General features: G+C 38.2%; 1 protein-coding gene across 1 annotated transcript in view; it reads right to left on the bottom strand.

Annotated features, from left to right (window-relative positions):
* Positions 1 to 7126: 7126 nt before the first annotated feature.
* The window catches only part of LOC127441516 (glutamate receptor ionotropic, NMDA 3B-like), a 91436-nt gene continuing 82894 nt past the window's right edge, over positions 7127 to 15668 (bottom strand). The window contains exons 8-9 of the mRNA XM_051699039.1: positions 9680 to 9750; positions 7127 to 8478 (exon numbers count right to left, since the gene is read on the bottom strand). Of these exons, the coding sequence (XP_051554999.1) occupies positions 7923 to 8478; positions 9680 to 9750 (627 nt within the window). The 3' untranslated portion in view covers positions 7127 to 7922. The remainder of the gene's footprint in view (positions 8479 to 9679; positions 9751 to 15668) is intronic.

The following is a 15668-nucleotide window of genomic DNA, read 5'->3' as shown; positions in this document are numbered from 1 at the left end:
CACCGACTCTAGAAGAATGTGATAGGGAATTAATATTATCACAGACTTCAAAGGGAATAAAAACTCTGCCATGAACACCGCTGCCTCTCTCCCAGATGAGCTTAATATTTTTATGCTCGTTTCGAGGGAAATAACACTGCCCTCGTGGAGAGAGCTCTCACGGCCGAAGCTACAGAGGTTAATTCACTCTCCGTCTCTGTAGCGGACATAACCCAATCCTTCCGATGGGTGAATATCCGTAAAGCAGCGGGTCCAGATGGCATTCCGAGCTGTGTCATCAGAGCGTGCGTGAACCAACTGGCTGGTGTTTTTACGGACATTTTCAACCTTTCCCTCTCCTTGTCTGTGGTCCCGACTTGCTTTAAAACATCCACCATTGTGCCTGTATCAAAGCAATCCAAAATCACTTGCTTAAATGACTGGCGTCCTGTTGCTCTGACCCCCATCATCAGCAAATGCTTTGAGAGACTAATCAGAGATCACATCTGCTCTGTGCTGCCTGCCTCACTGCACCCACTGCAGTTTGCATACTGCAACAATTGCTCCATTGATGATGCCATTGCATCTACACTACACACTGCTCTCTCCCACCTGGAAAAAAGGAACACATATGTGAGAATGCTGTTTGTAGACTACAGCTCAGCATTCAACACCATAGTGCCCTCCAAGCTTGATATGAAACTCCAGGCTCTGGGCTTATACAGCTCGCTGTGCAGCTGGATCCTGGACTTCCTGTCAAGCAGATGCCAGGTGGTTAGATTGGGCAGCAACATCTCCTCATCACTGACCCTCAACTGGAGCCCCGCAGGGCTGTGTTCTCAGCCCACTCCTGTATTCCCTGTACTCACATGACTGTGTGGCAACACATAGCTCCAGTGCCATCATTAAGTTTGCTGATGATACGACGGTGGTAGGTCTGATCACTGACAATGATGATACAGCCTACAGAGAGGAGGTGCACACTCTGACATGCTGGTGTCAGGAGTACAACCACTTCCTCAACGTCAGTAAGACCAAGGAGCTTGTGGTGGACTTCAGGAGAAAAGACAGAGAACACAGCCCCATCACCATCAATGGAGCACCGGTGGAGAGAGTCAGCAGCTTCAAGTTCCTCAGAGTCCATATCACAGAGGAACTCACATGGTCCGTCCACTCTAAGGCCGTTGTGAAGAAGGCTCATCAGCGCCTCTTCTTCCTGAGACAGCTGATGAAGTTTGGAATTAACCACAGCATCCTCACACGGTTCTACACCAGCACGGTAGAGAGCATCCTGACTGGCTGCATCACTGCCTGGTACGGCAACAGCTCTGCCCTCAACCGAATGCCAATACAGCACAATACAACCTACTGTATATTTTATATATACTATTTTTATTGCTTACTGTATATTATATATTGTGTGTATGTGTATTCTATATTGTGTGTATTGTATACTGTATATTATACTCATTGTATATTATTATTTGTATATTGTGTTGTGTGTAATTATGTGTATATTGGATATGTAAATTGTGTTGTGTAAATCTGATGTTTATTGTAAACTGGTGTATGTCTCATCACTGTCATGACTGCTATGTTCTCAGAACTGCACCCAAGACTTTCACCCACTGTTGCACTTGTGTATATGGTTGAGTGACAATAAAGGGATTTGATTTGATTGATTTGACATTCCGATCACAAACGCATTTACACTTGTCTTTTCAGTGCATATGTGGACAACATCCAGATACAGGTCGCATGTTAATGCCAAGTGTAAACGCAGCCAATGTTACAAAAACAGCCACACTTCACGCTACGTGAACAGCTGTTACACTATTAAAAAAATTTAAGTCAGCGTCCCTACTTTTAGTTCTTCTCCCCAACACAGCAATTTAGTTAAATGACATTTATACATTTTGTAGACTTACAAAGTTTCAAGATTGTTAAGAAAAGTTGCCTCTTTATGTAACCTGGATGGCATTATTGTTGACAAACCTAGCTAAACAATTGGGCTCGCTGGGCTGGGTGGAAACTGTAAATTTCTGAAGATTTAGAAAGATTACTGTAGAAATCTGTAGATTTAAAGCAAAACACTATTTTGCTGATTTATGAGCATTTTAACTAGTAAGGACCACTTCAAATGTTCACAAATTTGGCCCTCACAATTAAGGCCAAACATGTACACACTCGCACACACATTTGCAATAAAAGCAACTTAAAGTGACCAGGCAATTTTTTTTTTTTTTTTTTTTTTTTGTACGACAGTAGCTAATAATAAGACACAGAGTTTTCTCCTGATTAGGAATTAGCAGTGTCAGGCTGTGTGTGGTATGGAACTCAAATCATAATGACATATGGCAGCTCTGGATTAGGCCATGTTGTGTAAACTGTAGCAGCAGGGTTGCACTACAGCTAAGGGCTACGATATGATGGCAAGGATGATGCGCATGAGATAGTTGCAATGATTATTGTTGCGATACTAATGATTTATGCAGCATGCCCTGCTTTGACAGAATATAACAGACTCAATGTTCATGGTTATCTGACATGTGATGGGAGACAGGCCCCATAAATGCTTTAGCTTCCTGTGTGTTTGCAGTTTGTGGGCATTTTCCATGAATAGAGATCAGTTGGTGTCACATTAGGGTACAACGGGGCTAAATGCTCCCCCGGGTAAAAGTCTGCTTTGATTTTATTTTCTCCCAAAACACTAAATAGCATCAAAAACTACAGGACTTTCCTAAACACCTGTTTGTCACTATGTACTGCACAATTTTCCTGTTCCATGAGATCTTTGTGTGTATGTCTAAAGTTTGATTTTGAGGCAATTTGATCAAATATTTATTTTTTATTTTTTTATGTTGTAAATGTAAGTAGCTAATGAATATCCTGGAAATTATCACATTTATGCTGAGACAAAATACATATTTGTCATTTAAATTTTTGTTCAAAGCGATTAAATAATAATTAAATAACTGCCCAATAAGTGAAAGGATAGTTTTTGGGGTAAAAAGTCCCCCTGTTGCAGGGGCTAAAGGCCCCTATTAAACACATTGTTTTTCTTGTTAAGGGAATAGATTTTTTTATGAAGAATGTTTAAACTGGGCTCACATTGACTTACCCAATCACAATGAAGATTTATTTGTTTATAGAATATTAGAGATGTATTGAAATGTCAAGATTGAAATGAGCAAGAAATTATGCACCCTTTTCTAAAGTGGTTATTCTGAATAAGCATTATTGTAATTTGTTACTTAAAAAGGCACCTTGCTGTCTTAAAAGTATTTGCATAAGTTGACAAATTGTGCCTTATAACTATTGCCCCGGTATCTACACAATATCAATATTGTAATATATTGGGATCTTTTACCCCAAGTGAGGGAGGCCCCCTCACCACCTTTTAAAAAAAAAAAAAAACTTTTTTTGAATTTTATTCAAAATAACCTTCTGTTGTTATTTCTATTCATACGCATGATGTTGTTCCATCAATATTCAATAAAAATAAATGTATTTCTTGAATCTTGATACACTTTTTGACCAGAAATAGCTATTTTCCGTTAGGTGTGCCTTTAACCCTGTTAAACCCTACTATAAAATGGTAATTTCTTACCTCAGTGGTTTTGTCCTTCGCTATCCAACAGTTAAAATCATACAGCAATGTAACAGTTTGGTGAATTAATAGCAGGTTAATTGTTGATTTTTTTTTAAAATCACTACATGGCTCTTAAGTACTTGATTCTGATCAACCAATCTGGTGATTTGGCAGTCAAATATTTATGTGTAATGACAGCTCCAGGAAACTGTATAATTGACCACTGACCCAGGGGCAATAATATAGTCAGTTGGCCATATTGCAAAATAAACCATTTAATTTTTGGGTCCTGATTAACCCATTAGGGGTTATTATGCTATAATGACTGAGGTTGACTGTTCATACTTATTAATCTATTTTAATGCTCAAAAAGCCCACATTTTGATCAAGTTATTTGGACTCCATTTGTGGAAAGTGCCAGTGCTAATTTCAGCTTAACAAAAACTTAGTCTTTAGGGAATAGAATTTCCTCTTCCCTCATGGAACTGATAGTATGACTTGTGTTCACTTCACTCTTTTTCTGTTTAGCTGTGGCAGTTCTAAAACTCGAAATAGAGCATTTCCGGTTAAATATTTTTTAACAGCAAAGTTACAAGTTTTAAAGTTTACAATTTAAGGTCTGCCAAGAGAAAAAGATAGACTGATTCTGAAGTATTTCGATTGGTAAAGAATGTTGATTATTACTATTAGTCGCTTTTACACATACTGTACATTCTTTATCAGGAAAATTAATGCTATTTGTCTGTTTAGAGGTCATGAAATACTTGTAAATCAGCTCTGGCAATTTCCCGGAATAAGATATTTAACATCACCAGAAAAATTGCATTTTGATGTTTTGTGTGAACAAAGCTGTATGATTACCGGTTTAAACACATGAGGTAAGGACCTGCTGTTGTAAGAAGTCTGCTTTAGGCCAATCACAAAATTGTGATGGAAATAATGCAATTAATCTGCGCTGTGTTATTTGACGGTTAAACTAAAGTGAGCTTAATCCAAGCAGATGTAGACAGGAACAGTAAATGATTCCATTACTTGTGATAAAAAAACTAGCCTTCTTCAGGAATGAATATACAAAGGTTCAAAAGCCAGGTGAACAGCTAAACAGTTTGACAGTTTAAAGGTCATTTCCGGCAAATGACGTCACAAAGTTTAACTGCATTTTGGTGCTGAATAGTGGCAAAATTGATAAAATTCAGAAAATGGTGACATGTGTGAATACTGTTTCAGAGGTGGTACATTTACCAGAAAAGGCAATCTAGCAATTTTACTGCAATTTAATGTGAAACTAGTTTATTTTTTTTAGCCTTTGACCTTAATCAGAAAAAAGTCAAAAGAAATGAACCTGAAACACATTAGGGCCCATTTGCAAGAAACCCCTTAACCTGTTGAAGCGCATAATTTGATGTATAATTTGTCAACATTATTAACAATTTTGAACAGCAGACTATATAGTAAATGTGAACTCATTTAAGCAAAGTGAAGTCAGGCCCTTGGGTGGGGTAAATTAGCCTCAACAGGTTTTAAAGGAATAGTTCACCCAAAAATGAAAATGTTTGTCATCATTTACTCACCTTCATGCCATCCCTTATGTGTATGATTTTCTTTCTTCAGCAGAACACAATTGAAGATTTTTAGAAGAATATTTCAGCTCTGTAGGTCCATACAATGCAAATGAATGGGTGCCAAAAATTGTATGCTCCAAAAAGCACATAAAGTCATCATAAAAGTAATTCATATGACTCCAGTGTTTTAATCCATATTTTCAGAAGTGATATGATAGGTGTGGGTGAGAAACAGATAAATATTTAAGTCCTTTTTTGCTTGAAATTCTTTCCCCTGCCCAGTAGGGGGCGGTATGCATGAAGCATATGAATCACCAAAAACACAAGTAGAATGTGAAAGTGATCTGTTTCTCATCCACACCTATCATATCGCTTCTGAAGATACTGATTTAACCACTTGAGTCTTATGGTTTACTTTAAGCTGACTTATGTGATTTTTTGAGCTTCAAACTTTTTGCACCATTTCACTTGCACTGTATGGACCAAAAGAATTGAGAAATTCTTCTAAAAATATTCATTTGAATTCAGCATATGTAAGAAAGTCATACACATCTGGGATGGCATCAGTGTGAGTAAATGATGAGAGAATTTTCATTTTTGGGTGAACTATCCCTTTTAAGGTGTTTCGTGTATCTGACAACAGACCTTTAAAACAGCAAAGGCAGTAAACCTAAGACTTATAAAGCTTGACACTAACTATTTTTTCAAGCACTTAATGGTCAGTCAAGCATACTCACTCTCTGAAGGGAAACAACTCAACATAATGAGGCCATTGTTCATCTGTCTCCCAGAGGAAAATGGTAGCTCGTCGATCAGTTTGACATTCTGCTCCTCAGCCCTCTGACAGTTTGCTCTCAAAAATGTACTTTGAAGTCCGCTCTTAAAATGAATGAGGGAACTATATCATCTTGCAAACAATGGAACAGTTTGACAGCCACAGTCAACATTTCAGGGTATGTTAACCAGTTTAACACTGTTCAGTAATCAATGATTTCATTTCATTTTCATTTCAGAGTCATTTGACAGAAATAATGAACTTGTTAAATCTAGCATAAAAATATTAAGTGACTTTTACAAAGGGCATTTACAGCTAAACAACTGCTAAAACAACATTGTTTTGATGCACAAATTACTAAATCACAAAGGGGAAAAAAACAAAGTTTCTATATACTACTTATTATTTCAAAACAAGAATATAATAATTTAAAATCCTTTTTTAATATGTGTATTTTTAGAGTTCACATACGTCCACTACAGTAGAAGACAGTAGTTAATAATCCAGATGCCATAAATATAACATACATGAAATATAAAAATGACAGTTATATAGAATTATTGATAAGGGTGCAATGTAATGATGGTTTGTAACAATGAATTGTTAAAGGGATAGTTCACCCTAAAATGAAAATTCTCTCATCATTTACTCACCCTCATATCATCCCAGGTGTGTATGACTTTCTTTCTTCAGCAGAACACATTTGAAGAAAAATAGAAAAAATATCTTAGCTCAGTAGGTCCTTAAAATGCAAGTGGATGATGATCAGACAGTCAGCATACATGTCATCCATACAACTCCAGTGGTTAAATGGCTTTTAAAGTGACACAATCGCTTTGGTGCGAAAAATATCAATATTTAAGTACTTTTTAACTATAAACCATCGCTTCTGGTCAGCAGCAGTATGCGCGTGTGACGTAATCGCGTTGGCATGTTCACGTGAGAACTGATCTGCTGAGATATTTTTCTATTTTTCTTCAAATTTGTTCTGCTGAAGAAAGAAAGTCAAACACATCTGGGATGGTATGAGGGTGAGTAAATGATGAGAGAATTTTCATTTTTGGGTGAACTACCCCTTTAATAATGGCTTTTCAAATATGTCTCCATTCTAGTGGACACCATGCAGCAGAGGGTTAAATTAAATAAATTCTCTAATAAATATTTATTCCAAAATGTATTTATTAATGACAGTAAATGCATTAATAACTCATTCAGACTTTATAATATTTAGATTATACAGTGTAATACAGATGGCCCGTGACATCTAAAGGGGTCAAACATCTCCAACAGAATCATACTTTATCACCATTTAAACACACAAGCAAACGTCATATCTATTCATACAATATAAGTGTGGAAAAGTTCACACAGCAAGACAAGTAGTAACATAGTCAAAATTTTAGGTTTGGTCCATTGTTGCTTTCCCATTAAGCAATCCCATTGAATTATTTACAAAATGAAGCTATTTTCACGCTGGATGTTTGTTAATGCAGATATTCATCTTGGCCAGCAGTGAATGGCGTATTAAAGGGACAGTTCACCAGAAAATGAAAATTCTGTCATCCTCAACATCAGTTTTTCCATAAAATGAAAGTGAATGGTAACTGAGGCTGTCACTCTGCCTGATCTCCACAGAAGTGTTCCACAGAAGAATGAAAGTCATACAGGTGTGGAACAAGGTGAGGGTGAGTGAATGATGACAGAAATTTATTTTGGGGTGAACAATGCCTTTAAGTGTCTGTTCTAGGTCAAGTACACTCACACACACACACACACACACACACACACACACACACACACACACAGACAAATGCTTTCTCTCTTGAGCTGGAGGTCAGCCAGACTGCAGTATTACAAGCTGATTCTCTCACAGAGTGCTCCATATATCCCTAACTCCCCATCAGTCAGTGTGAAAGGGGAAGGCAGAATAAACGGCTGCATGGCTTCTCAGATGAGAGAATGTCCCTTATCCCCCATATCCACTGTTACCCTCCTGAATGTCCAGCCACTTACATCACCTCTCCCTGTTGATGTCTTTGGTCAGGGTATTGTTGGTGGAAGAGGCTGACCGCTCAGCAGGATTAGAGGAAGCGGCTGTTTGGGTCTGGCTGAGCCTTTGTCTGACCAGGCTGCGCTGGAGCTCAGCTCTCCTGGATAGGGCGGCCCTGAGCTGGCCACGAAACTCCTCAATCCTCCCTTGCAGCTCTTGGAGCTCTTCTTCCCATGGTGTAGAGTGTCCAAAGCAGGCTGGGGGTGAGAGCACCAAACTGAGACTGAGATTAGGACCACCGTTGGAGCACAACTGGGTAGGTGGACTGCCCACCAGCCCCCTCCTGCCTCTGTCTGGTCCAGGGGACGGAGCTTGCAGTTGATAGCTGTTGAGTGTCTCTAGGTTGAAGTGGACACGCTTATTATGCTCCTTGGCCTCTCGACCGGCCTTGGCAGTCTGATTGTTCCACTTGGTTGTAGAGGAGGAAGGAAACGTTGAGGAGGTGGAGGGTGGAGGAGAAGAAGAGGCAGGTGTTGGCAAGCGGTGAAGATTGCAGTTTTCTGATAGGCACAAGGTGGGACTGAGAGGAAGACACAGCACCAATCAGTTTTACAAGCTGCAGGGACACAGCACTTCACAAACAGACTCTATAATCAATGGCAACACAGAGCCTCTTCAGTATGCCATCAATGTGGCAAATGGAACAGTATCCACACAGCTTTCTTTTACTGGAGAGATATTGATACTTGCCGATATTGATTTTTGTCCTTTGTTTCGCAGGTTCTTTTACAGGTTTTAAATTTTTTTATTTAACATTACGCTGAATGCACACATTTGTTTGAGGCTCAAAGACGATAGTAATTCTTGCGAGGACATACATCTGCGATACAGGGATACTGTACTGTCATTATTGCAAATAAACCCAGATTGATCAACCTTGTATCCAGTGTTGGGTAAGGTAATTATTTTATTTTTATTTTTTATCATGTAATCACATTACTAATTATTTTTAGTTACTTTCTTCTTCATACAAATTTTTTACAGAAAAGTTTTTATTTTGAAATCGCTGTGGAAAAAAAAGTATATTTCCTCCCTGTTCACTGTTGCATGCAAGTCATACACTCAGCACCAGTGTTTCTCCTTTACAACGACTTGTTCTAGGGTGCATGCTCTTCAGCTAGAAATGCAAACAAACAAATTAATTAATTCATGTTTTAAATGTATTTTACATAAATATTATTTTAGAAATATGTGTAACCCAATGTACTTAAAAGTAACTTCCTTGAAAGTCAGTAACTGTAAACTGATTACAAAAATTTAAAATGAAATGCATTACACTACTTTTTGTAGTAATGAGGGTATAATCAGATTACACCCAACACTGCTTGTATAACACTGAAGGGGTTTATTTTGTGAAAGTGACCCACTGACTGTACGTTATTGCATCGCTACTTACCAAATAAGTAAACAAAAGGACATTAAATGTTCATTTTAATTAAATTATAATTTTTTTTTTAGGTGAAAAAAGTGGCCTAAAAACTAGCACAGCTATGTATGAATTCAGTTGCCTGGTAAAATGGTCAATTAAGCGATCATTATACAAAAATATTTCACTGCAGAATGCTGTGATTGACCAATCGGAATCAAATACTCCAGACAGCCTTGTTTAGATAATTATATAGATACAAACTTCAATAAGGAGAAACAATGGCAGTTGTTTTAAGAAAGTGTGGTGTAATATGTAAATTGGTTTTGGTATGTGATAACCATAAACAGCTTACCATCTGTCTGTGCTCTCAGCCTCTGATTTCCTCTCATCCTCGCACCGCATATTTAATGCACGGTGGATTTTCTGTAGTAAAAAAAAAAAAAAAAGGCCACTGAACCACACTCAATGTTGAATATACTTTTACAATGCAACATGTGCTCATCGCAAATAACCCACAGACTTGTGCTTTCAACTTTAACACTAGAGGGTGCAGGTGCCCCTGTTTTGTATCACAGGAACAAAACGATTTCCCCTTGTACCTTGAGAGTATTCTGCAAAATACTGAAATTATGAACATAATTTAAACTCTCCCAATAAGTAAGCTTTCTTTGGAAGTGCATGCAGTTGGCAAGTTGGCACTACTTTAGCATCATAAATGTAGTTTTATTTGCAAATAGCATTGAGGAGACCAAGGCTAGCTGTCACAAATGTCTAGTCGGGGCAAGTTGTTACACATGTTTTAAATATTTAAAATGCACACATTGATCAATTACAACATTCTTTGGCAGAAACAATAGTTTGATATTCCCTATAATACCTTTTACATTTTTGCTGTTACATGAATTCTTATGTTTCATAATTGTTTAAATGTTTACTTTTTGCTGAAAAGACTATAATCGGCTGCAAGCGATGTTAGCCATTCTGGAACTTAACCACGCACCCTCTTTTCAAAACCCTGCCCTCCAAAGATACCGCTGAGACTGCCACCGAGCAGAAGAGCAAAAGTTGTCTTCTCACTGTTGCAGTGATAGACAGTAGCTTTGCTACAAATTGGTACTTTTATTCACCAAAGTGGCATTCAACTGACAATGTATACACAATGTATATTCAGAACATTAATAACATGAAAAATTACTATTACAATTTGATTACTATTACTACTTAAACTACTTAAAAGAGTTCTCATCAAAAAATCCTCCTCGTGCAGCAATGACAGCTTTGCAGATCCTTGCCATTCTAGCTGTTAGTTTGTCCAGATACTCAGGTGACATTTCACCCCATGCTTCCTGTAGCACTTGCCATAGATGTGTCTGTTTTATCGGGCACTTCTCATGCACCGTACAGTTTAGCTGATCCCACAAAAGCTCAATGGGGTTAAGATCCATAACACTCTTTTCCAATTATCTGTTGTCCAATGTCTGTTTCTTTGCACACTCTAACCTTTTCTTTTTGTTTTTCTGTTTCAAAAGTGGCTTTCTTTTTTTTTTTTTTGCAATTCTTCCCATATGGCCTGCATCCCTGAGTCTTCTCTTTACGTTGTATATGAAACTGGTGTTGAGCGGGTAGAAGTCAATGAAGCTGTCAGCTAAGGATATGTAAGGCATCTATTTCTCAAATTAGAGACTCTGATGTACTTATCCTCTTGTTTAGTTGTACATCTGGGCCTTCTATATCTCTTTCTGTCCTTGTTAGAGCCAGTTGTCCTTTGTCTTTGAAGACTGTAGTGTACAATTTTGTATGAAATCTAGTGCCTGACCGGTATATCGATCCGCTGATATTATGGGCCGATATTAGCCTTTCACCGATATATCGGTATCGGCGTATATGTTTACCGATATGTGCAGATATGAAAACTATTTTTCAGAACATATAATGCAGAAATCAATGCTTTAGAATTGGTGTCATAACGTTGTTTGTCCAGCAGAGCGCGCTCTGACTCATCCCCCCCCCAAGATTCCGCCCTGGGCAACTGCCCATGTCGCCTATGCCTAAATCCGCCACTGGTCAGTGCAGTCAGTAATGTAGCAGATTGAAAGGACAACATGAGAAAAAGAGCATCTTTTTGCAGCTCAGCAGACAACAGTGTGGTAGTGGATTGTGTCTGTTGAGTGTTGATTTCACGCTACGCTGTTACCTAGTTGGTGAGACGCATTGCTGGAAAGTAAATAAAGTCCATCTTTTACTCTCCATGACATCGAGCTTATAGCTAACTAGCAAACCATATAGCTACTTTCATTGCTTACAGCTGAGTGGAAGCTAATGTGTAAACATGTATTCACCAAACTGTTTTGTTCAGGATTCACAGTTCGGTACCCCCTTCAACCAAACAATTCCAGTCATTGCATTTATAAAATGTAATATTTACAAGTCTGGTTTTCCACCATTGAAAGTTTCCCCTGAACTTGTATAGCAGAATACTGTGTCACACTGCTGCCGCTGTTTATCTCTTGTCTCAGCAGGTGTAAATGATTTTTGTTTTACAACCTGACAATAATTGATTGGCAATATTAAAATAGTCAGCATTTGACTGATACTAAACAATACTACTGATGTTTATTTAGCTATTTATTTTATTTTTATTTATTCTTTATTTTAATGGTCAGCATTTGACTGATACTAAACATACAGTATTGATGTGTATTTAGCTATTTATTTTATTTGAATTTATTCTTTATTTTAATGGTCAGCAACTGACTGATACTTAACATACAGTACTGATGTTTATTTAGTTATTTATTGTATTTTTATTTATTCTTTATATAAATGGTCAGCAATTGACATATTAAACATACAATACTATTTATTGTATTTTTATTTATTATTTATTTTCTCAGTGTTCATTTCTAGAATTTGTTGACAATGTATAATAATAATGTCAAATATTCTTTGATAAAAATATTTGTTTAAGAAAGCAGCCTTCTGAGTACCTTTGCATAGTCATATCGGTGCAAAATTGGTGAACAATCCACATAGAAAAGGTCTGTTTCATTCCAGCTCAAAAATTAACTACATTGGCCACCATATCGGTAATTGGTGAATTTTCCCCCTCTAAAATTGGTATCAGTCTCAAAAATCCCATATTGGTCGGGCTCTAATGAAATCTTCAGTTTTTGGCAATTTCAAGCATTGTATCTTTTTCGCCATTTTTGAACTAATATTAACCTTAAGACATGCCAGTCTATTCCATACTGTGGCAACTCAAAAACAAACACAAAGACAATGTTAAGCTTCATTTAACAAACCAAATAGCTTTCAGCTGTGTTTGATATAATGGCAAGTCATTTTCTAGTATCAATTTAGCAATTTTGCATGGTTACTCAAGGATAAGGTGTTGGAGTGATGGCTGCTGGAAATGGGGCCTGTCTAGATTTGATCAAAAATTACTTTTCTCAAATAGTGAGGGTGCTGTTTTTTACATCAGTAATGTCCTGACTATACTTGTGATTAGTTGAATTCCACTTTGGTGAATAAAAGGACCAATTTCTTTCCATAAGAGCAAAATCTGTACATTATTCCAAACTTTTGGCCACCAGTGTATATTTCTGATTAGATAGCAGGGTAGAGTTGACAAACGCTACACCGCTACATCATGCGTGCACCTGGGGCCGGTTGCACCAGCTATACGTAAGTTTCAGCTTAGCCTAGTTGTGGAGTAAATGGGCACTAAGTCACAATGTTTGCACTACTACAGTGCATCCAGAAAGTATTCACAGCGCTTCACTTTTTCCACATTTTGTTATGTTACAGCCTTATTCCAATATGGATTAAATTCATTATTTTCCTCAAAATTCTACAAACAATACCCCAATGAAATCTTTGCAAATTTATTAAAAATAAAAAACAAAAAAATCACATGTACATAAGTATTCACAGCCTTTGCCATGACACTCAAAATTGAGCTCAGGTGCATCCACTGATCATCCTTGAGATGTTTCTACAACTTGATTGGAGTCCACCTGTGGTAAATTCAGTTATGATTTGGAAAGGCACACACCTGTCTATATAAGGTCCCACAGTTAACAGTGCATGTCAGAGCACAAACCAAGCCATGAAGTCCAAGGAATTGTCTGTAGACCTCCGAGACAGGATTGTATCGAAGCACAGATCTGGGGAAGGGTACAGAAAAATTTCTGCAGAATTGAGGTCCCAATGAGCACAGTGGCCTCCATCATCCGTAAATGGAAGAAGTTTGGAACCACCAGGACTCTTCCTAGAGCTGGCCGCCTGGCCAAACTGAGTGATCGGGGAAGAAGGGCCTTAGTCAGGGAGGTGACCAAGAACCCAATGGTCACTCTGACAGAGCTCCAGCATTTCTCTGTGGAGAGAGGAGAACCTTCCAGAAGAACAACCATCTCTGCAGCACTCCACCAATCAGGCCTGTATGGTTGAGTGGCCAGACGGAAGCCACTCCTCAGTAAAAGGCACATGACAGCCTGCCTGGAGTTTGCCAAAAGGCACCTGAAGGACTCTCAGACCATGAGAAACAAAGATTGAACTCTTTGGCCTGAATGGCAAGTGTCATGTCTGGAGGAAACCAGGCACCGCTCATCACCTGGCCAATACCATCCCTACAGTGAAGCATGGTGGTGGCAGCATCATGCTATGGGGATGTTTTTCAGCGGCAGGAACTGGGAGACTAGTCAGGATCGAGGGAAAGATGAATGCAGCAATGTACAGAGACATTCTTGATGAAAACCTGCTCCAGAGCACTCTGGACCTCAGACTGGGGCGAAGGTTCATCTTCCAACAGGACAACGACCCTAAGCACACAGCCAAGATAACAAAGGAGTGGCTCTGGGACAACTCTGTGAATGTCCTTGAGTGGCCCAGCCAGAGACAAGACTTGAACCCAACTGAACAACTCTGGAGAGATCTGAAAATGGCTGTGCACCAATGCTCAACATCCAACCTGATGGAGCTTGAGAGGTCCTGCAAAGAAGAATGGGAGAAACTGCCCAAAAAATAGGTGTGCCAAGCTTGTAGCATCATACTCAAAAAGACTTGAGGCTGTAATTGGTGCCAAAGGTGCTTCAACAAAGTATTGAGCAAAGGCTGTGAATACTTATGTACATGTTTTTTTTTTCTTATCGTTTTTTATTTTTAATAAATTTGCAAAGATTTCAAACAAACTTCTTTCACGTTGTCATTATGGGGTATTGTTTGTAAAATTTTTAGGAAAATAATGAATTTAATCCATTTTGGAATAAGGCTGTAACATAACAAAATTTGGAAAAAGTGAAGCGCTGTGAATACTTTCTGGATGCACTGTAAATATGTGAGCACTGCACCAGTAAACTTAGGTAGAACGTAACCTTACGTATAAACTAAATATTTATGGAATTAAAAAGCAGACTAATTTAATGACATCAGTGAGCTCATGTTTTGGTTGACAGGCCATAATGTTGCATTACACTCGTTTAAATTTATGGGAGAAAACATTTGGTAAAAAAAACTTACTTCTACAGCGTGAAACCGAACTAACGGTGCACTTTCCTGTGTACGCCGCCTGGAGTCAAGTTTCAACATATACGAAATATATAAGATATTAAAATGAAATATAGCTGCGAGCAGCGATGACGGGCATTTGACATTATTCTAAACAATTTTGAAGCAATTTTGGTAAACATAAGAGGACTATTTTAAAGTCTGTTGTAAGAGCCACACTTCCTGCTGCCAGGTGGTGGTGCTACATGACCCAAAATAGTCACATCCATGTGATTATCCCCCAAGACTAAACATACATCTCAAATTTGATCTAAATCACACATTGCACACAGAAGATAGAAGACACCTCCTGTTTACCATTTTTCACCATTAATTTAATGCCTCGCCATGGCAACATAGTTCGATATATCAAATCTGTTCACAATTTAGCATCTTCAATGTCTTGGTATTATGTTGTCTAAATGTGGTGACAGTCTCATGAATCCCCTAGGAGGGGTATTTAAAAGTTCAGAGACTGTAGTATTAAAAAAATTCCAAAATGGCTTACTTCCTGTTGGGCGGAGCTAATAACTCTAATTATGAAAGTTGTCCGGCTTGATGAACTATATATGTACCAATTTTGGTGACTGTAGGTGAAAATGGGGGTGCTACAGAGGCTGTCTTACATGCCATTTTAAAGGGAGTGCTACAGAGCCCCCCCCCCCACATGCCCATGCGTGAACTTTTTCCCAGCTTTAATGGCCAACGACTCTGATGTTTGTGCAACATTTCATGAAATTTTAAGCATGCCAAGTGCCTCAAAAACACCCAAATATAGGAAGAAAGGAATAATAACA

Source organism: Myxocyprinus asiaticus, chromosome 5 (assembly GCF_019703515.2).
Source record: "Myxocyprinus asiaticus isolate MX2 ecotype Aquarium Trade chromosome 5, UBuf_Myxa_2, whole genome shotgun sequence".
Lineage (NCBI taxonomy): Eukaryota > Metazoa > Chordata > Actinopteri > Cypriniformes > Catostomidae > Myxocyprinus > Myxocyprinus asiaticus.
Note: the sequence above shows the minus strand (reverse complement) of the source record. Positions and strands in the feature narration are given on the sequence as shown.